This window comes from Pelodiscus sinensis, chromosome 20, assembly GCF_052426305.1.
Source record: "Pelodiscus sinensis isolate ZL-2025 chromosome 20, ASM5242630v1, whole genome shotgun sequence".
In the NCBI taxonomy this organism is placed as follows: domain Eukaryota; kingdom Metazoa; phylum Chordata; order Testudines; family Trionychidae; genus Pelodiscus; species Pelodiscus sinensis.
This window is the reverse complement of record NC_143071.1, coordinates 800,357-823,046: the sequence shown is the minus strand read 5'-3', so window position 1 is coordinate 823,046 and position 22,690 is coordinate 800,357. Positions and strand designations below refer to the sequence as shown.

The 22,690-nt window shown below is 48.1% G+C and overlaps 1 protein-coding gene across 3 annotated transcripts in view; it reads left to right on the top strand.

Annotated features, from left to right (window-relative positions):
* ASPSCR1 (ASPSCR1 tether for SLC2A4, UBX domain containing) overlaps positions 1-22,690 on the top strand; it is a 103,246-nt gene that overhangs the window by 70,997 nt on the left and 9,559 nt on the right. For all 3 annotated transcript variants that reach the window (XM_075904215.1, XM_075904216.1, XM_075904217.2), the window contains 2 exons: positions 1,193-1,255; positions 1,588-1,640. In XM_075904215.1, coding sequence (XP_075760330.1) covers positions 1,193-1,255; positions 1,588-1,640 — 116 coding nt within the window. The remainder of the gene's footprint in view (positions 1-1,192; positions 1,256-1,587; positions 1,641-22,690) is intronic.

The window sequence follows — 22,690 nt, the reverse complement described above, 5'->3', positions numbered from 1 at the left end:
GCTAAGTTACTCAATCTGTGGCCTCCGGCTCCACAGCTGTTGCCTTTCTTGGGTGGAGACCAAGGTCCCTTACATACCCAGGGTATGTCCTTTTTTACCAGAGACTGGCAATAGGGTGACTGTTGCAGACCTAAGTTACCCCAGCTCCTTATAAACAAGACTGCTTTTGTTGTGAGGTCAAACGGGTTACTGAGACAACATGAAATACAGTAAAAGAGCCTACACACATGCTCACAGCTTACCAGAGCTCATTCCAGCTCTAGTATCCACTCTGGCCACAATAGGCTTTCAACGCCCTGCCTTAGGAGTTGATACCAATCAGGGGTCTTTGATCTAGTGTTTCCAGGAGGAGGTAATTAGTATACAATGGATCTCACTTCCCAGGGTATATCTTAAAACGGTTGTCTTTGGAGGGGAGAATTTGCATTCCCTTCACCTCATTTCCTAGGAAATCCACTTCACACACCGATCCCAAAAGACCTTTGAACTTCCACACACCTCTCAGAGATTGCATTAATCTTGTTTTCCTCCTAAGGAAGTTTTGTCCAGTATTATGGTTGTACATAAACATTTGCATATTGCATTTCCAGTGCAATGTATCCCAAAGGTGGTAACCCCACATCAATTAAGTTTCACTTTAGTTCAGTCAAGTTAATCAGGATATTGTCAATCAGTCACAGCTACAGCTGTATTTTCCGTGTAAATGAGTGACTCTACCCCCTGTGAGCCTGTGGCAGTGAAGGAAAGGCTCTTTGGCTGCGTGAGAGAATCCGGATTTCTCCTCCATCACTGAACTGAAATGGAGGGCCAGGGAGCCCCTGCCGAAGGGGGAACTGCTGATGAGTAGTGCTTGGATCTGACAGAGAGGAGCTACACAAGACCAAGGCAAATGACACTCTCCATCAGGATTAGCTGTACTTGGAAAACCAAAGGATTTAGTGGCCTAGAAGAAGGACTGGGGGAGGGGGATTTTGGTTGGAAGCAAGGGTAGATGCACTGATTTACCCCTATCTGCTTTTCTGGGACCTTGTCCTGCTACAAAGGGGTTTGGCTGCCTCTTTCCAGCCAGAAGTGTCCCTGAGCTACTTATACGGTGTCCTGTTCCCCTTCCCATGGGCTGTGATGGGGGCTCATGTGAGCTAAGGACTGTGTCCCTCACCCTGCAAACCATCTCTTCTCCTTCACTTAACAGTTGGCGTTTTGAGAGACTTTGTGAGAAGCCACCTGGCAGACACAGAGCTGCCATTTTACCTGTGTGAGTACCATTTTATCAGTGGCTTCTGGTATCCATTCCCTTTCCCTGGAGTGTTGGCCTTGTACAATGCTGGAGTGGGGAGACCCTCACCCCTCCATCCCCTGGGGTGATGTGCTGGTATTTGGCCCAGATATGTGACTTGGGACTACAAAGCGATTGTAACCAGACTAACTTTTGTAGCCGTGTTGTTCTCTTGCCTGGACTTGGGTTCAAGCCTGTGTGGGCAGTGAAGGTGCATCTGTCCCTTGACAGGGACCAGGTCCCCTTCCCCCTAGCCAGCATGGTGGTGTGGAAGATGTGCTCTCCTGATTGTAATTTGTTCTTTACCTTAGTTGTTGCACCTCCCAGAACCATCCTGAGTAATGAAACTGAAACCCTCTTCCAGGTAAGTACAACTTCTCTCTCCATCCAGCTTGCTTCCCTTCTCACCATTTTGTCAGTCACTGGACTAATTGTAAAGGGAGGCTGGATGATGATATAACCTGTGTAGATTTGTGCTCAGCTATAGCCAGTGGATTCAGGTTTTCAAAGCATAAGCTCCTCACTGGGCAGTCCTGTGTGCAGCAAGACATTTTGTTACCCACGCACGGGGCTGCCAGATTCCACTGGTTTCCATCCATGTAGGTTTTTTCCTACTGGAGTTATGAAAGTGATACACACGTAAGGCAAGGGCACTTGAAGTGAGGTGTGTGAAGAATGCACACAACAGGGACTAGGAGAGCCATGTGACCCTCTGCACCCAATCAAAGTGCTGCTGCAGTTCAGTTGTCACCCCCCGCAAATTCTAGGTACGCAAGTGCAGTGAGAAAACGACTCCGTCTCAGGAGACCATCTTGGTTACAACAATCTTGCAGTCCACTGAGATGGAGGTCACTTGTGGCCCACTCGCTAGCCTAGATTGTTTGTTGCTGACCTAGATTCTTTAGTTGGGTGTGAGGCAGAGATTCTACATAACCTTCCTTTGAAGAAATGCTAGAGGCAAGTTACTGGGACCGATAGACTTGTAGTCTGACGCTTTGAGACAGAAGATGGGAACCTGCATAGGATAAACGATTGTTCTTTTCTGCCACTATAATAGGTAGAAGGCCAGACGCAGAGGAACTACGGGTCTGAGGCTCGAGGTGATCTCTCTTGGTTTAGCAATGATTTTGGAGCCAGCGAAAGTTGATTTAGGCAGACTTGAGTGTTGTGGAGGATCCACTTCCCATATTGTGAATTTTCCAGCAGGCTGGAATTCGGGGAGACTTTTGCACTTGCCAGGTGACCTGGTCTAACTAAGTCTCAGTCCAGTGCTGCCTGTGGAGTTAAGAGCCACCAGAGACACTAGGGGTACGTCTAAACTACATGCCTCCGTCGACGGAGGCATGTAGATTAGCCAGATCGGCAGAGGGAAATGAAGCCGCGATTAAAATAATCGCGGCTTCATTTAAATTTAAATGGCTGCCCTGCTCTGCCGATCAGCTGTTTGTCGGCAGATCGGGGCAGTCTGGACGCGACGCGCCGACAAAGAAGCCTTTCTTGATCGGCACAGGTAAACCTGGTTTCACGAGGCATACCTGTGCCGATCAAGAAAGGCTTCTTTGTCGGCGCGTCGCGTCCAGACTGCCCCGATCTGCCGACAAACAGCTGATCGGCAGAGCGGGGCAGCCATTTAAATTTAAATGAAGCCGCGATTATTTTAATTGCGGCTTCATTTCCCTCTGCCGATCTGGCTAATCTACATGCCTCCGTCGACGGAGGCATGTAGTCTAGACACACCCTAGGTGAAATAGCGGCGACATGTGTGCAGACATGCATCTGATGAAGTGGGTCTTTGCCCACGAAAGCTTATGCTCCTACACTTCAGTTAGTCTATAAGGTGCCACAGGACTCCTCGCCGCTATGGAGATTCAGACTAACACGGCTACCCCTCTGATAGGTGAAATAGCTCTACCGTTAACTTTGCTGGTTTCCCTTCAGGACTGGAGCATGGTCGTTTGTAGAGTGATATGTCAAAGATCAGTTGTAAGGTTAGGAGTAAGGCAGGATGTAACGAGAGATTTTGCTTCCAGAGTGTATATGAGAGAGCGTCTTTCTGGCGACGTATTGAGTTAGGCAAGGATTAGAGCGCCTCTGAAGTTGTTTATAATAGAGCTTTCCAAATTCCACACCTTCCTGGCTAGGCCACGTGGAGCAGACACAAGTGCAGCTGTTGTCAGGCTACTGAAAACGTGTGGAGGCAAATAGTATGAGCACCTACAGCCTTACTCCTTCCTGGGCCTTGAGCCTGCTGATCCCCTTCATCAGAAGCTGTGATTAGCCTGAGTGCTACAAGATTTGCTACTGGCTGAGCTCCTCTCTTGTCACGTGCCTTTGCTCAGGATCCCCGGCTCAGTAATGTTTCAGGTGTGCTTGCCTGCCTTCGAGACCCTGGGCCTTTTGACAGGTTTGGCTGCTCGGTGCTGGACCCAGCAATGCTGCCTGGGTGTGTCTGTGTCACCCTTGCTTTCTCCATCGGGCGTTTGCAGAAATGGGCTGGTGTGCTTGGCAGCCCAGCCCAGGCAGTCATGTGCCAGCCTAGTGTCTCTTTCTTCAGAGCCACTTCATGCATGTTAATAACAGAAATGCCAATGGAAAGCTCCTCCTGTCTTTGAACTGGGCGATTTTCCCACTCGTGATGATGACTCCTCCCAGCTTTCTCTGGTTGGTGCCACTCGCCTACAGCTGCCACCCTACACTGTCTTAAATTTCCACACTCTGCTGTGGCTGGAGGGAGAGTTTCTGTTTGGAGTTCTGGGAAGCTCCAGAAAGAGAAAGCTAATTTGGATTCCATTTGTAATGACATGATTGGTGTGAGCCCTGCACCGGTAGGTGGGCAGAGAAGGAGCACCTTCCCTTCTTCATTCTGACTCCCCTTGATCCCTGCTCTAGATCCCAGCTGCCTCTTCATTGGGAACTTAGATCAGGAGAGCTGCATCTCTCGGCTGCTGCCTTTCAGGAAGGTGGGGTACCTGCACTGACAGGAGATTCCCACCCTTTGGTGTAGGTCAGGAGGCAGCAGCCTGCAGCCTTGAAACTTCATCTGGCTCTTTGGCTGTCTCCTTGCACCTCTCTGGGGAATTTCCCAGTCAGTTGTAATTTCCCTGCCTGCCCCAGCCCCACGCCACTCCTGGAGGTGGTCCGTGTGTCCCCGGGATGGGGAGTCTGGGGTCATGGCAAGCTGGTCCTGCCTGAAAGCACTGCCCCTGCAGCTCCGATTGGTCAGGAACTGTGACCAATGGGAGTGGAGGGAGAGAGGACCCAGCAGAGAGAAGCAGAGCACGTAGCCATGTGGTCCCCCTTCCTCCCCCTCTGCTCTGGATCACAGCAGTGCATTGGCCACTTCCAGGAGTGGGGCGTGGCCTGGGCAAACAGGAAGCCTCCCTTAGCTTCACTGCACTGCCAGCCTGGAGCTACCTGCAGTAGTGCTGCCCAAAAGGGAGGCTGCACCTCAGCCATCTCCTGGAGCCAGCACCCCAAACCCCACACTCTGCCCCAGCCTGGAACCCCCTCCTGCACTCAAACTCCCTTCCAGAGCTTGCATCTCTCATCTCCTTCAGAATCCCCAGCCCTGAGCCCCCTTCCAGAGCCAGCATCCCATATTTTTTCCTGCACCCCCAAGCTCTCCCATGGTGTTGAGGGAGCTCAGGACGGGAAGTGCAGCCACCGCTCTGCCCAGCCACCGGATTCTCAGGGCTGGAGCCTGGATGCACTGTGGCTGCTCAACCAGGGTGCTGGCAGTGTCCAGAGCCCTACCACCAGCCGGCCAGTATCTTCCCATGGTGCTGCCCTGGGGAGCACCAGCTCACGGTCTCCTTTAGTGTAGACATGGCCTAGAAATGAAGCTTCAGCACTTCTGGAGAAGATGCTCCAAGCAGAGAGAAAGGAGCTCTCCTGTCAGCTCTCCGCTGTCTACACTGGCACTTAAATCTGTGTCTCTTGCATTGCTCAGGGATCCCCAGCAGCAGCTTGCCCTGGGGCAGCTGTTTGGGTGGTCCAGGAGCCATTTGTACCAGCTACTGCTGGGGAGGCCCCAGGTAGAGGCCTTATGTGGCTGGCCCTGGGGAATGAGAGGGCAGCAGTGGGGCTCTTCCCGCTGATCAGCAGCCCCAGGGCTCCCTCCAGAAACAGTAAGATGTGGTCAGGGGGGTTTGTAGTAAAAGTCATGGACAGGTCATGGGCCTGTGAACTTTTGTTTATTGCCTGTGATCTGTCCAGGAGTTTAAATTAACAGTACCCTGACTAAGAGTGTTGTAATACGTCCTAAATCCAATGTGTCTATTCAATCCAGTTTTTAGTGATTGGCAAAGTGAACGTATTTAACTTAGTGCTAATTCTTCAGTCAGTCTTGTGACTCTTTTGGGAATCCTCTCCAATTTAGCTACATCATTCTTGAATTGTGGGCACCAAGATTTTACAACTGATTCCAGCAGTGGTCACACCAGTGCCAAATTCAGATGTAAAATAACCTCTCGATTCCTAGTTAAGATTTCCCTGTTGATGCATCCCAGGATTGCATTAGCTTTTTTGGCCACAGCATTGCACTGAAAGCTCATGTTCATCTGACTGTCCCCCCCCCCCCCCTGCAATCTCCAGCTCTTTTTCAGGGTGTAAAATGCTAGCAACCAGATATCAGCACATACATTGATGGGAGCTTTGTGCCCACTCTGTACAGGACTGGGGGAAAGCAGCAGGAATCAAACCTGGTGAAGATGTAGTCCAGCAAAGATGCTGTGAATTCCTTAGTCCAGTGGTCTCGAACCTTTTTACACCCAAGGTCACTTTTTAAATGTCAGAACAAGCCAAGATCCTTCCCCCAAGATCCCACCCCTTCCTTCAAGCCCCGCCCTCTCTAGTCTCCTTTCCATCACTTGCTATCCCCAGCCCTTATACACTCTACATTGCTGCTTTTTTCGATCCTTCTGTAGGAAGAGGTTTTTCCAACATTTGGCCTGTTTAGACTGGACCAAATGTCAGAAAAAGCCCTTCTTTTGGAAGTCCCCTTAATTCTCGTGGAATGAGGAATACAGGGGTTACCGAAAGAGCATGTTTGCTCTTCCACTAAAAAAAGCGGAAGAACAAACGCGTCCCTGGATGCGGAAGAGTTTTTCCGGGATATCTCCAGAATCCTGGAAAAATTCCTGCAGTCTAGCTATACGCTCACTGGGTTGAGACAGAATGTGTGGGCTCTGGGGTGGGAATGAGGGATTTGGGTGTGGGAAGGGGTGAGAGGTGCAAGCTCTGGGAGGAAATTTGGATTCAGGAGGAGGTGGGGAAGGGGATGCTGGCTTGGGGAGGGAGCTCCAGGCTGGGGAGTGTTGGGGTCAGATGGAGGGTTGGGATACTAAGCAAACCACAGGATTGTGGATGTGAGGGTGCAAGAATTTGGGTTGCGGTATGTGAAGGGCTCAGGGCAGGGGGGTCCAGTGTATGATAGGCTCAGATCTAGGGCCTGGGGGTGGGTGGGTGCAGGAGTGTTCTGATGCTGTGGCCAGATGGGGGCTTGGCCCCAATTGGGGGTGTGTTGGCCAGGCTTCATTTTTAAATAAAATACTATGTCAAACACAAAAAGTTTCTGCATTGTCTTTATTTATGAGAAGGGCAGGGAACCTGTTTTGAGTCAGGGGTCACTGACCCACAGAAAAGTCAGTTAGGGGCCCCACAAATAAGATACAAAAAAAAACTCCTCCAAAAACCCCTCAAGCCTCATTAATGTGGCCCCAACTGTGCTGGTGGGAGCAGGGGACATGGTACTGGGGAAGGGTGCCAGTGGGTGCTGGGGCAGGGGACAGGGTGGTGGGGTGGGGGCAGGGTGCCAGTGGGGAGGGTTCTGCAGCAGGGGACAGGGTGCCAGTGGGGGCAGAGGACAGGGTGTTGCTAGGGGCAGGGGACAGGGAGTCCCTTGTACCCGTCTCCCCCTGGGACTCCTCTCCCTTCCTCCCCTGCAGAGCAGGAAAGCCCCGGCGTGCGCCTCCTCTGGGGACTCCCCCCACCCCTGCAAGTTCCCAGCATGCCACAGACCTGGGGGAGGGGAACAGTCAACACACTTCTGGAACCCGTCCAACCTGCAGGAAGCCAGCACTACCTCCATTGTCACTGGAGGTAGGTAGAATCATAGAATAATCATAGAATAATAGGACTGGAAGGGACCTCGAGAGGTCATCGAGTCCAGCCCCCCGCCCTCAAGGCAGGACCAAGCTCCACCTACACCATCCCTGACAGATGTCTATCTAACCTGTTCTTAAATATCTCCAGAGAGGGAGATTCCACCACCTCCCTTGGCAATTTATTCCAATATTTGACCACCCTGACAGTTAGGAATTTTTTCCTAATGTCCAACCTAAACCTCCCCTGCTGCACTTTAAGCCCATTACTCCTTGTCCTGTCCTCAGAAACCAAGAGGAACAAATTTTCTCCTTCCTCCTTGTGACACCCTTTTAGATATTTGAAAACCGCTATCATGTCCCCTCTTAATCTTCTTTTTTCCAAACTAAACAAACCCAGTTCATGAAGCCTGGCTTCATAGGTCATGTTCTCTAAACCTTTAATCATTCTTGTCGCTCTTCTCTGTACCCTTTCCAATTTCTCCACATCTTTCTTGAAATGTGGCGCCCAGAACTGGACACACGTACTCCAGCTGAGGCCTAACTAGTGCAGAGTAGAGCGGCAGAATGACGTCACGAGTTTTGCTTACAACACACCTGTTGATACAACCTAGAATCATATTTGCTTTTTTTGCAACAGCATCACACTGTTGACTCATATTCAACTTGTGGACCACTATGACCCCTAGATCCCTTTCCGCCATGCTCCTTCCTAGACAGTCGCTTCCCATCTTGTATGTATGGAACTGATTGTTCCTTCCTAAGTGGAGCACTTTGCATTTCTCTTTATTAAACCTCATCCTGTTTACCTCTGACCATTTCTCTAACTTGCTAAGGTCATTTTGAATTATGTCCCTATCCTCCAAAGAAGTTGCAACCCCACCCAGTTTGGTATCATCTGCAAACTTAATAAGCGTACTCTCTACCCCAATATCTACATCATTGATGAAGATATTGAACAGTACGGGTCCCAAAAGGTAGTGGGGCTTCTTGGGGGTGAGGGGAAATGCGGGGGGTGGGGGTCTTGAACACCTCGCTATCAACTGGTTGAACCCTCGCAATCAACCTGTCGATCATGATTGACGGGTTGGTGACCATGGCCTTAGTCTGTCAGATCTCGATAGAAACTTTAGCTGCTATAGTATTGTTAGTCTGGGGGTGACACTAACATGCCAGGAAAAATCCCAGTGTTGTCAGTTTTACTGCCATAAAAGTGATTTTGCCATATTAATTTATTTGGCTCAGGCATCCAGTTATAAGATGTACTAGCAAAAGATTATTTTTGCTGTTACATACGATGTTTACACTAGCGATGAGGAGTCCTGTGGCACCTTATAGACTAACTGAAGTGTAGGAGCATAAGCTTTCGTGGGCAAAGACCCACTTCGTCAGATGCATGTAGTGGAAATTTCCAGAGGCAGGAATAAATATGCAGGCCAGGATCAGGCTGGAGATGACCAGGTGGATCCAATCAAGGAGGATGAGGCCCACTTCTAGCAGCTGATCTGGAGGTGTGAATTCCAAGAGAATAGAAGCTGCTTTTGTAGTTAGCAAGCCATTCACAGTCTTTGTTTAATCCAGAGTTGATTGTGTCAAACTTAAAGATGAACTGTAGCTCAGCAGTTTCTCTTTGAAGTCTGGTCCTGAAGTTTTTTTGCTGCAGGATAGCTACTTTTAGATCTGCAATTGTGTGTCCAGGAAGATTGAAGTGTTCCCCTACAGGTTTTTGTATGTTGCCATTCCTAATATCAGATTTGTGTCCATTGATTCTTTTACGTAGGGACTGTCCTGTTTGGCCGATGTATATAGCAGTGGGGCATTGTTGGCACATGATGGCATATATTACGTTGGTGGATGTGCAGGAGAATGTACCAGTGACAGTATGGCTGATCTGGTTAGGTCCTGTGATGGTGTTGCTGGTGTATATATGTGGGCAGAGTTGGCACCGAGGTTTGTTGCAAGGATTGGTTCCTGAGTTCGAGTTATTATGGTGCGGTGTGTAGTTGCTGGTGAGAATATGCTTCAGGTTGGCGGGTTGTCTGTGGGCAAGGACCGGCCTACCTCCCAAGGCCTGTGAGAGCGAGGGATCATTGTCCAGGATGGGCTGAAGATCACTAATGATGCGTTGGAGAGGTTTTAGCTGGGGACTGTAGGTGATGGCCAGTGGTGTTCTGTTGGTTTCTTTCTTGGGCTTGTCCCGTAGCAGGAGGCTTCTGGGTACACGTCTGGCTCTGTCAATCTGTCTCCTCACTTCCTCGTGTGGGTATCGCAGTTTACAGAATGCTTGTTGAAGGTCTTGTAGGTGTAGGTCTCTGTCTGAGGGGTTGGAGCATATGCGGTTGTACCTCAGTGCTTGGCTGTAAACAATGGATCGTGTGGTGTGTCCGGGATGGAAACTGGAGGCATGCAGGTAAGTATAGCGGTCGGTAGGTTTTCTGTATAGGGTGGTATTGATATGACCGTCACTTATTTGTATCGTGGTGTCCAGGAAATGGACCTCCCGTGTAGATTGGTCCATGCTGAGGTTGATGGTGGGGTGGAAGCTGTTGAAATCATGGTGAAATTCTTCCAGAGTCTCCTTCCCATGGGTCCAGATGATGAAGATGTCATCGATGTAGCGTAGGTAGAGAAGGGGTGTAAGTGGACGAGAGCTGAGGAAGCGTTGTTCCAGGTCAGCCATAAAAATGTTGGCGTATTGTGGGGCCATGCGGGTGCCCATAGCAGTGCCACTGGTCTGGAGGTATATGTTGTCACCAAATCTGAAATAGTTGTGTGTGAGGATAAATTCACAGAGTTCAGCCACCAGTTGTGCTGTGGCATCATCAGGAATACTGTTCCTGACAGCTTGTACTCCATCTGCATGTGGGATGTTTGTGTAGAGAGCCTCTACATCCATGGTGGCTAGGATGGTGTTTTCTGGAAGATGTTTACACTAGGAAGGTTTGCCAGTAGAGCTGTCATTGGCAAACCATTTCTGGTGTAGACATGACTTATGCTCCTTGGTGTGTTCACAGATCTCAGGACAAGCTACTCTAAAGCCACTTAAATTTACACTCTCTGCTTCAGCAGATGTATGTATTAACTCCTGGAGTTAAGTGTCTGCCCTGTTCTCTCCCAGTGCAGAATATAATCACCTTTATTTTTATCTGTGATGGCTGGGGTAGAAACACCAGGAAGTGGGACATGGGCAGTTCACAGGTTCATGGAATTTCTTGATATATGCACTTAGTCTAACATTTCCAAAATCTCATAATTATTGTTTTAAAACCTGTTTTCTCCAAAACGTAATAAATCCTGCCTGGTTCAGAAGAGTAAAACCAAGCTGGGGCTAAGGGAGGTTGCTGGAATGTTTTTACATGGAAAATTAAAAATAAAATTAACTCCAAAAGAACTGACAGGATTTTATCCAAGCATTTCCTAAATTCTTCCCAGGAAGTTTCTATCCCAAAATGTGAATTCCAAGGAGGAGGGAAAGGATTGAAAAGAAAATAGAATGGAAAGGTCAGAATCTGAACTGTAGGGATTGAGACTGGTGAGATTGCTGTGATGAGATGGAGGTAGCAGAATCTGAGAGAGAGAGCTGAGAAGAGGAGTCAGGCTTTATCTACACAATTACAGACACTTTGCTGGGGCAAGTACTAGTGTAACCAGTGCTGGGGGTGGAAGTTAGTGCCAGCAAACAGTATTTACTCTTCTTGTGTCAGTCAACACAGTACTGTTGCTAAAAGCTGTGCAGTGTAGACATCTGTGAGTTTTAGGTGGCTTGCCTGGAAGCAAGAGGAAGATTGGTTTGTTTGACAGGCAGAAAACTTAGTGCAGGTTTGGAGGGGGTGAAGACAAAGGGAAATGTAGGCCAATGGTGGGATGGAGGATTAAAGCAGACACTGAAGGTATGTCTACACTGGCAAGTCACTCCAGTGACTTTTATTGAGAAAAACACTCTTTTCCCCTCCCTTTATTGTCCATGGAGCCAGTGTAGACACTGCTGTTTGTTTTGTTGACAGAACTGGCTTCCATCAGTATCCCACAATGCCTGCCCTGATGGCTCTACTCAGTGTTTGACCTCTGCTGCCTGCTCACATGTGCCTCTCCCCTCTCAAAGCTCCAGGAACTGTCTGAGAGCTAAGTGAGCTGAGCCATTCGTTTGGGGAACAAACAAAGAGCAAATCATTGGAATGCTCCTGTTCTGCCCTGCTAGGAGCACAGCAGTGGGTAGGGGACAGGGTTAGCTGCTGTGCTGCTTTGACATTCCTCAGTACTCAGAGTGCTGTTCCCAGTGCTGAGGAGGCAGTGGGAGAACTCGGAGGGAGCCCCAAGAAGTGCAGGGATCACAACACAGCACTGTGGGAGACAGGCTCTTAGTGCACTGCTCACACTGTCCATCACGGTGCCCCAGTGTGGACATGGTCTGTCAATGGGTAAGTGTGAACCCCTCTGACGAATTTTTTTGTTGACTTTTGTTGACACAACTTGGCAGTGTGGACATACCTTCAGACTGAGGCTTGAGCTGCATATGGCTCTTTAATGTCTCCCCTGTGGCTCTTTGCAGCACATGTTATTAAAACACTGATTTCATTATTAACTATTTATTATCAATGCTTTTACTGTGCTGTTAATATTTGGTCAGTCATTTTGCCATGAGACTATTTGTGTGTGTTTGTGTCTGGAGAGTGTAAATGAAACAATGAATTTGCACTATTGCGGCTCTTTTGGGGAAAGCTGATCACTAATTCGGCTCTGAAATCACCAAGGTCTGAGTGTCACTGGGTTAAAGAGGTGGAGAGAGAGGGAGCGGTGAGGAGTGGGCTGGTGTGGGAGTGGTGAGGAGTGGGCTGGTGTGGGAGGGTAGCAGGCCTGGAATCCTCCTGTTTTTAAAGCTATGTGAAGTGGTGTGTTCTTCCCTCTGCCCTCCTCCTGTTGGGAAGGAGAGCTGGGGGAGGGGCATTTCAGCACCAAACGCTAAACCCTAGAAGCTGTTTATTGCCTCCTATGCGAAGTGGGTTTGCAGGATTGAGGGGCTGAGTTTGGTACCAGTGGCCATGTGTCCAAGGTCTGGAGCCCTCAGCTCCGGAGTGTCATGGTCTGGTTGGACAGAAATGAGTCTGGGTGGTTATAAAAACGTTATTTGGAAGAGGCACCTAACAGGAAGGCGTGAGTCCTGCTCAGAGTGCCTCAGACCCTTCCAATTACCCGCCTGCCTGCTGGAGACCACAGTGTTCTAACTTCCTAGGCTGGTGCCTTGTCCCAATTTAGGTTGGCTGATTCTGGGTGACACTTTGCTCCCCGCTACCAGCATAAATCGTCTTTCATCTGTAATTTTTGCCTTGAGTCAGCGGAGGCTCCATGCTGTAATGTCTTCTGCTTGGATAGACTTTCCCTGCCGCCGGAGATCTGAGTGCTTGGCAGGGGCTGAAGGGGGCTTTCTTCTCTGGAGAGAAATGGGTGCGGAAGCTGCTCTGGCTTTCATGTCCCTGGCAATTCTGTTATTGTTGGATGCCCTTTTTATGGGCTGCTGTTACTAATCAGGCTGCTTCGCCGAAGCCTTGTTGCTCTCAGTAAAATTACACCAGCCCAGAACAGGAGGAGAGGTTGTGTATTTGTTATTGGACCTGTCTGGGCACCAGCACAGGGAACAGTGTGGGGGAGGAGGATTCGCTCGCGCTTGCTGGCATGCTTGCACGCTGTTTGCTAAGTAGTCAGGTTCCGAGTCTGGGAGCAGATTTGTGCTGCTTGCAGATGGAAAGAATTGATGGGGCTTGGCTCCCAGGGGAAGTTTCTATGGGGCCTTTGCCTCTGCCTTCCTTAGGGCAGAGCTTTCTGCCCACCGCTCTATCCAGTATGTGATGTTGGAGGAGAGGCTGTGGGAATCTGCTCCCGTTCTCAGAAGTAGATACAGGAGTGGGAGGACAGGGCTGCTCCTTGGGTTTGGAGGGCTTGTGTGGCATAAGCTTCAGAGAGTTTCTGGTCCCCAGTACTGGAGAAGTGGGGAGCTGTACTTAAGGGACCTTGGAGCACTTTCCCCCAGCAGGGAGGCTGAGTCCTGGCATGAAGCACAGTGTGTGAGCTAATGGAAGGGCTGCAAATGTGAGAATTCTCTCTCTGTCCAGTAACGGCAGCACAACATGGGTAATGTTTGTTCTCCACAGCCAGGGGCCAAGCCTGATTTGCCGACAGTAGGCTAAAGGAACAGTTTCCTTGGTGGGAGAGGATGAATACAAATGTCCTTTATATTTGTCCCCCCAAATGTCCAGCCCTTGTCCCCAGTGCGCTGTGTCCAGGTGATTAGTAACAGTGTTTAGAGTGCTTTGTATCCAGTGTGACTTGCTCGCAAGGGGGCCAGATGAGAAGCTGTCCTTGTGCCATTTCTCAAATTTGAAAAATCTATCCTGTGCCGTGGTATCTCCATGCTTGGTAATGCTGGCTTTCTTTATTAACATCTAGGGCTGGTAGGGCGCTCCTAGACCATGGAGTCCAGTCCCCTGCTCTCTTAGGCAACTCCATTGTATAAGCCCGTTCATAAACGTAACAAGCTTCATTTTAAATTGTGCTGTGGTGTTTGCCCCCTCTGTTCCTAGGAGGCTGGTCCAGAGCCTCCCTCCTCTGATATTAGAAACCATCTTCTCATTTCCAGCATAAACGTATTCGTGGACAGTTCATCCCCACTTGTTCTGGGCCCAGCATTGACCATCAGCATCAGTAGATCCTCTCCCTCTCTGGGGTTTAACCCCAACCTATTTATAGAGAGCAGTTCTATCTCCTCAGCCTTTTCTTTGCAGGGCTAAACGAGCTGAGCCAAGCTATGTTAATCTGTTCACTAGGCTCTCCCCTGATCCTCCTCACAGCCCTTCTCTCATTTGACTTCAGCTTTCTGGAACTGGAATGAGTAGAATTGTACAGGGTCTTGCAGAGTGAACTGCTGTATTTTCAAGCTCTCGTTTGCTCACTCTTACAAAAATCTCATCAAAGCAACAGCCACCAACATCTCAAAGTAACCAGGGATTTTGCTTGGGACATTTGCAAGTTCATTTCAGGAGTAACATGACTGTTAAGTACCTTTGATTTTGCTAGCAAGGGTGCATTGAGATATGGTCATGGCGCTTTAATTTGAGCCTTCCCATTCTTAGAGACTATATCTCTGTGTGTTTGAGGCCATCCATTCAGCCTGTGATTAAGCTTGCATATAAATGCCAGTCAGCCTTGGGTTTTTTTAGTTGTGTTATTCTCCTTTTGCTCCTGGGGATTAGACACATGCTCCCCCGTCAGGCTGCTTGAGCTATAGGGAGAGAGGAAAGGGACACCGTGATAGAAGCCCAGAAATAGAAGAGCACTGGGATTGATTTGCAGCTTGTTGACTCATGTACAAACCAGCTTCTGTCTTTCTAAAGCGCCTTGTACCAGCATGTCTTCATTCTATAGATGGATTATGGAAAGCGAGGGAGGAGGATGCAGAAGAGCAGCTAGTCCTCACCCTTCTTTTGATTCAATTTCTTCAGCTCCTGTTATTTGGGAAGTGCACTGCTATAGATGGGAGTTTGACAGTGTGACTTGAAAATAGTGAGGCTCTTCCTGACCGTCTTGGAGAAGGGTTTCTGGAACCTCTGGTCAGCCATAACAAAGGTTTAAACATGGTATTCTGGACAAAAGCAGCTATCTGCCTGGTCCCCCTTCCCACAGTGTCTGAGCACCTCATGTTTGGTAATATATTGTCCTTGTAGCATCCCTCTGCAATGGGCCAGGGCTGTTATCCTCATTGTACAGATATGGAACTGAAAAATGGGAGACTAAGAAATTTGCTCACGATCACACAAGAAATCTGAAGCTGAGCAGAGAACTTAACCCCAAATCCTGGGCTAGAGCCCTAGTCACTGAACCCAGTAGTGGGCAGCCTGTGGCCCACCGGCGTTCTGTGTGTAGTACACAAATACAGTAGTACACAAATAATGTTGCCCAAGGCATGCGGGGTTGTCACTTTTTTCCTACTGATATTACCAAAATGACACACATGTAAGGCAAAGGCACGTGTAAGTGAGCCAGAATCTTGCAATGGATTTGGGACTGATTTGGAAGCCAGCCACAAGGGGTGGATAACACTTTTCACCCACCCAAGCTGATAAGGCTGTTGGTGTATCAATTGTTTATTAAATTTGAGAGCCACAGGAAAAGAGGAAGCCTTTTAAAGCATGCAGTCAAAACCAGGAAAGCAAATGTTGTCAATTTGTTTGCCAAGAAGCCTGGTAGAATGAATTGCATCTGAAGCGATTGTCTTTACATGTGTGTATTTACAGCAGGGGTGAGGAACCTCAGGCCTAGGGCCCGGATGTGTCCTTCGGCTTGCCTGGATCTGGTCCCTGAGGCTCAGGGCATTTGAGGAGCCCGTGCTGGCACTCCAGCCTCTTTGCTGTCCCACTGTGGGACTGGAGCACACAAAATCTACTAGCCAGGGCCCCCCAGGCTCTGCTGTGCAAGGGGAATGTGGGGAGTGTCGGTCATCTTCTCAGTAAGGGGCCACGTCAGTGATAGGTTTTTTTGTTGCATCTCACTTGTGTGCGGCCCCTGACTGATTTTTTTTTCTATGGGTCATCGGCCTCTGATCTAAAAACAGTTCCCCACCCCTGATTTACAGTGTGGTGAGCGCACAGACTGTAAACAACACGGTGTTTTTTGGAACCTATAAAAACTTCAAGGCGTTGCTTTGATATTTTGTTACTGTTGGTTTTTCTGGCTGCATTATCCCCATGTCTCTTGCATTATTTCAGAGCCTTCTCAAGGGCAGAACTGGATCATCTGCAGTCGTCTTTGCAGTAGTGCTCAGCCAAGGGGGTCCTTAGAGTTCCAGCTGTTTTTGTGTTTTTCTGGATTAGCTGAACTTTTCAAAGATTCTTTTTCCTTTCTCTCCCTCCCTTCTCATCCCAGGGACAGACATTGGCATGACTCAGGCTTTGGGCTTAGCAGAGACTAGAGCACTGATCTGTGAACTAGTGCTGGGAAAAGTGAGCAGAAGGTACAAATCCTAGGCTTTGTAAAAGCCAAGGCGTAAAAGCAGCTGAGAATTCTGAGTGTTGGGAAAGGCTCCCTCTGCCTTTACCCTGGGGAGGGAATCCAGCAGCCTCTGCTTTTGAGTTTGCAGTTCTGGCAAGTGTTTGAAAATAAACTCAGAAGAAAAACGATCCCATTCAGGTTCAGCCATCACAGAGGCATTTCCAGTGGCTGGTCTGGCGAGGCAGACACTGGAATATAGCTTTCTTGGGACAGCTTGGAGCTTGGCACACACCTTCCGTGTTTGGGGTCTTAGCTCATTTCTAGTCTGTTTAGGATGTTTTGGGCAGACAGGATTTTGGGTAGTAATCTGAATTCTTACCTACCACTTGTCCTGTTGGATGCTTGAAATCATGCCCATTAATCTGTGTTCCTGCCTGTGTCTTGCACTGATTTTGAGGAGTTGATGACAGCCCTCAGGAGGTGGAATGTGGATATAGGTCTTGTGGCAGCATTAAGGGCTTCTTCAGACTAGATGATTTAGCACAGAAATACTGCTAACATTTTTTTCTCCAGCTCTGAGGCTAACTTTGAGGGGCCATGTCCTTCTGACCTCTGTGTAGAGGGTCACTGAGTGCTCCTTCCATTGTCTTTTGTTATCAACCTTGTCAAGACACTTCCAAACCTGTTCTGATCGAGTGCAGTGGGCCTCAGGCGCTCTGCCCACTGATATTTGTCTCCGGGTATCTATCTCGTTGCTGAGGCCTCCAAGCTGGGAAACGTTGTTCTTGGGTAATAGACAAGAAAGAGCCATTTAGGCAGAATGTCCCTTTGGCTGTGGCTCCGTTTATTTCCGTTCCGGAGATGCTCTTTGCTTTCTTGTCTAAGAAGCTTTTGATCCGTTGGCTTCCCCGAGCACTGGTGTTCTGTGTTTGGGGGTGGGCTGCGCTGTGCAGTGTTTCGTGCTGGTAGCTTGGGATTCTGCATCTGTATGGTAGTCCCTTTGAAGTGCTCATTTTCTTATTAATCTTTTAACATCCGACTAACAGCAGACCTATGGCACTCTAATAATTTCAGATCATGTATCGGAAAGAATGCTTCTCATCCTAGCAGCTGCAAGTTCCCCCTCAGACAGGAGTCTCTGACTGATCCCAGAGCTTATGAATTAATTGAGTAAACAAAATAACAATATAGTTACAATGGACATATTTCTGCATCATTGATTCATTTCCTGCTTTGTGTGTGATGCAGGGAGTGTGGGTGGGGATGCGCAGTAGAGGTGCTGGAAAGAGATCATCTGTTCTCCAAAGCACAAACTACTGGAATAGGCAACAAAAACCAAGTCATAAATGTCCCCATGGGTCATTGCTGCTGGTCTCACTGGGAAAAATCACTCTGTATATACCATAATACGCAATGCCTCAGCGATCCCTGACTGCCCTGTTCCAAGGCTTTCTGGATGTTGTGTACTACACTCACCACCATGTGCCTTCAGAGTGCCTTCATATTTAAATGTGTGAAATAGAATTTCAGATCACTAGTCACTCAAAGTCAAAAGCTGCTCTGTCAGTAATAGGTGGATCCTTAGACTGATGGCCCCAAATCTGAAGCTTTCCTAGATGTAAGTTTAAGGCACTGAATTGTCTTCCCTGCCTGTGACACGGAATAGTTAGTCCCCTGTGGGCTGAAGTGCTTTGATCTAATTGTGGTAGTTGGGTTTATTGCGTGGGTATTGGGTAGTGAGGGTGGCCTGTGATACATGAGATCTGGTGGTCTCTCTTGGCCTTAAATGCTATGGGGAAATACAATGCAAAGGGAATTGATCTGACCTTTTTGAAGACACTTGTAATGTTTAGAGTATTGACTCTTGGGAACAACCCTGCCCTAGTGGGGGCATGTGAATACTGTTAGCAGCGATTTCCTGAATGAACTAAGACAGATGGGGAATGTTTTTGGGTTGTTTTTTTGACCCACAGAGAAAAATCAAATGGGGGAGGGAAAAAAAGCCTCACTGACCTGGCCCCTTCAAGTGAGAAGGGGAAATAAAATCCTCATAGAGGTGGCCCCCAACTGAAAAGCAGAAAAAGACACTCGCCTCACGCCCTTTGCCACTCCAGCCCCCCTGGGGGTGGGGGGTGTACAGAGGCTCAGGGCTTACTCCCAGGTCTGGATTAACTTTTTTGGGGGGTCCAGGGCTAGTAGATTTGGGGGAGGGCCAAAAATGAGGGGTTCACTGTGCATGCTCCATTAGGTGCAATAAACTAGAGCTAAATAGCAGCACCAAGAGCTGGGACTGGTGGCTATAAAACAACTTTGAAACTGCAGGAAACTTGGACACACACATAAGTGGACATCCAGCTAACTCAGATCATGTTGGACCAGGGAGTGCCAGCAAATGGCAGATGACTCACTTAAAACACTCTGCATTCAACTGATGCAAGTTTCTGAATTCTTGGTTCGAATAGTTTGAGATTCTGCTTTCTATGTAGCCTGGCCTGTGATGAGCTGAGTTTTTTAAATCTTTTTCTGATACACTGAGACTCTATTCCTACTGATCTACTGGAGAATGTGATCTCCTGTAGGTCTGGAGGAGAACTGCTCTCTCCATGCATTACTCAGGAAGAGGTTTGAGCTAAGCTCTCACTGAAGAGATCCAGTCTAGGGATGTAAGGGACTAGTCTCACTCTTTCCCCTGCCCCGCTGCCTATCAGAGGTAGCAGGAGGGGGAAGCAGGAGCCAGTGCTGGGGGAAGCCAGCTTAAAAACCAGTTTCCCCCCCCCCCCCCCAGCACTGTCTCCAGGTCCCGACTGCTACGCCTCTTGCCTTTTAAATGTAGTAAGAGCCCTGGGATGCTCTTACTACATTTAAACAGTAGTGGTTCAGCAGGGACTCAAGCCCTCAACTCTTACTCCATTTAAAAGGCAGAGGTGCAGCATCTGGGACCTGGCACAAGCAGGGACTTCTTCAGTCCCTGCGTGCCCCGGGTTCCTTACTGCACCTCTGCCTTTTAAATGCCCGCAGCTCTTACTACATTTAAAAGGCAGAGGCACAGCCGGGCTAGCGAGTGCCCCACCCCCCACTGACTACTCGATTAGCTGATTAATTGAAATTTAACATCCCTAATCCAGTCATGGAGACATTGATTTAAGCACTGGAAACAGCTATTGCATCTTTTTAAATGAAGGAAGGAGTTGACCCAAGAATGGGTTCAGTGAACATTCTGCCCCATGGGATAAGAGTAAAATCCAAGTATTGACACTGTTAACTGGTGCCACACTGAGCACTGTGAGAGACCTGCTGAAATGTTCTCTGACTTTGGGTCTGTGTGATTTCCTAGACTGAGCAAATACTAAAATCACCACATCTTTATGCTAAGACATTCCGTGGCCAATATCAAAGTACCTAGAGTTTTCCTGTGGTTGAATTTGATGCTGATTTAAAGACTTTTACATAACTGAAAGAGCATGGTTCCTCTCTGTGGCTGACTGGAGGATTCATGTGCTATTGGGATGCCTTTTTCTAACCCGTGCTTCTAATCCTGTTAATTCAAATTGAATTGGTCTGATGCCTAAGAATTGTACAGGAAGTGAAGTAAAGGGTAATATCAAAGACCTATAATATTATACCTAGATTGATGGGAAAGGGATATATTAGGGACAAGATGTGGGAGGGAAATCTGTAGTTGCTGAGCCAAAAGATGTGTGTGGGGTAAAATAAGCCATGGGGAGGAGGCAACATTTTTTGCACATGTGAACTGCTATCAAGTTCCTTTTTCTCTTCCAATAAAAATGGTTTGGACTGATGTTTTGCCAGTTGTGGGAAGTGGTTGGGGAGGTGGAGCCTGAAATCTAGAGCTGGGGTTATTTACCAGCTTGTGAGTAAATAGGGTGGAGGTTCCTACTGGGGCATGCTCTGTCTCTGTCTGTGTGGTTGAGTGTGTCTGTCTGTTTCTCCCTCTCTTTGTGCCTCACTCACAGGCCCTGCCATGAATTTTCTCTGACCCCTTGGGGCCATTCCCACATGCTGCTTTGATGTATGTGCCCAGAGCTTGATTGACAAGGAAGTTTTAGTGGTGGCAAAGGGAAAGGAAGAGAAAAGGGTAGGGCTTTGAACTAAAAGGGCTTTGAGCTCTGAGATGCTGTGCTTAGTTATCTCCTTCAGAATGTTAATTATTCACCACGATAATTGGGCGGGAGGGGAAAAAGAGAGAGGGGAGGTTATTAAAAAATTCCAACACTAACACGCTACAAAAACCTCATTTTCCAAGTTGCAGCTGCCATGAAAAGGATGTTGTGTGTAAAGGGGCTTGTGTATGAGGAGGAGCTGGGGGGGAACTTCTGTCTAAGCCACCCCTTCCTCATAGTGGGATCCCTTCAGACGAATGCAGTGGAGACATCAAAGCTTTCGCAAGAGTTTTCTCTGGAGTTTCTTAACCATGTCTGGGACTTTTTAATTACAATGTTTACGGAGAGTTGCCTTTGTGACTGGAGTAGGCAAGCTTCAGTCTTGCTGATTGGCAAAAGAAATGTTAAAAGATCTAATCAATAATGTTTCCTGCTGCTAAAATGTCAATTTCAGCATGTTCAAATTCCTGGCTGCTAGGAGGAGCTTAAACTTAGTAGATGGGTGTCTCTTTTTCCTGGGTCTTGCATGCTGGCAACAGTAGCATCACCATGTGCTCTAGAGATGTATAAGGTTAAACAGTTAATTGGTTACCCAGTAAGCATTAACCTTACCAGCATGCTTTCTGTGTAACCGATTAACTGGCAGGCCAGCAGGGCCAATGGTTAACTGGTTAAACATGTAGGGGTTTTTACGTCCCTTGCTGTGCTTATGTCTCCCAGTCCAGAAAGCTGTAAAATCACATTCACATTTCAAGTTTCTGGACAGGAAAATAGGTGATGCTATTTCATTTGCCCCAGAAGTTAATTGTATTTAATATTTATACTGGGTAGCATTCAGATGCCCTGTTCAGGATTGGGGCCCCTTTGTGCTCAGTGCTGTACATGAGAGGAACACAGAATTCACCACCATGGATTAGACCCGTAGTCCATCTGCCTGTGTCTCAACTCTTATGGCGGCCAGCATTTCCGGCTTAAAAGGAGGGTTCAAGATTACCCACATCTGCTTGTTGTGGGATATCTGCCCTGCATACTTCTCTTTCCAAATTGTTACTAAATATTTTAAACCCCATCAGTCCTAGTACAGAATCTTTACAGCTTCTCCTGTTCTCCTTTTGCTATGGTGGATATTGACAGTTTAATCTTACTCTGTTTTCTCTTAGCCAGTTTTTGATCCATGACAATACCTTGCCTCCCACCCGCACAAAAACTTGGTTTCTTTTATAACTTTTTATGATGGACTTTGCCAAAGGTCTTTTGAAAGTTTGACCATATGATAATCGGTTCTTCCTTTATTCACAAAAAAGAATTCTAAAGGGATAGAATCCCGGGGCTGGAAGAGACCGCAGGAGGTCATCAAGTCGAACCCCCTGCCCAAAGCAAGACCAACCCCAGCTAAAGCATCCCAGACAGGGCTTTGTCAAGCCAGGACTTAAAAACCTCTAGGAATGGAGATTTCACCCCATCCCTAGGGAACCCATCCTAGTGCTTCACCACCCTCCTAGGGAAATAGTTTTTCCTAATATCCAGCCTAGACTTTCCCCACGGAATGGGGAAGACCTTGAGACCATTGCCCCTTGTTCTGCCATACGTCACTACTGAGAACAGCCTCTCTCCATCCTCTTTGGAACCTCCCTTCAGGAAGTTGAAGGCTGCTATCAAATCCCCCCTCACTCTTTTCCTCTACAGTCTAAATAAGCCCCAATCCCTCAGCCTCCCCTCATAGGTCATGTGCTCTAGCCCCCTAATCATTTTGGTTGCCCTCCGCTGGACCCTTTCCAGTGCATCCACATCCTTTCAATAGCGGGGGGCCCAGAACTGAATGCAATACTCCAGATGTGGCCTCACCAATGCCAAATAAAGGGGAATAATAACTTCTCTAGATCTGCTGGAAATGATTCTCCTAATGTACCCTAATATGCCATTAGCCTTCTTGGCTACAAGGGCACACTGCTGACTCATATCCAGCTTCTCATCTTCTGTAATCCCCAGGTCCTCTTCTGCTGTACCTCTACTTAGCCAGTTGGTCCCCAACCTATAACAATGCATGAGAGTCCTGCATTTGTCATTGTTGAACCTCATGAGATTTCTTTTGGCCCAATCCTCCAATTTGTCTAGGTCACTCTGGACCCTATCCCTGCCATCCAGTGTATCTACCTCTCCCCCTAGCTTAGTGTCATCTGCAAACTTGCTGAGGGTGCAATCCATTCCCTCAT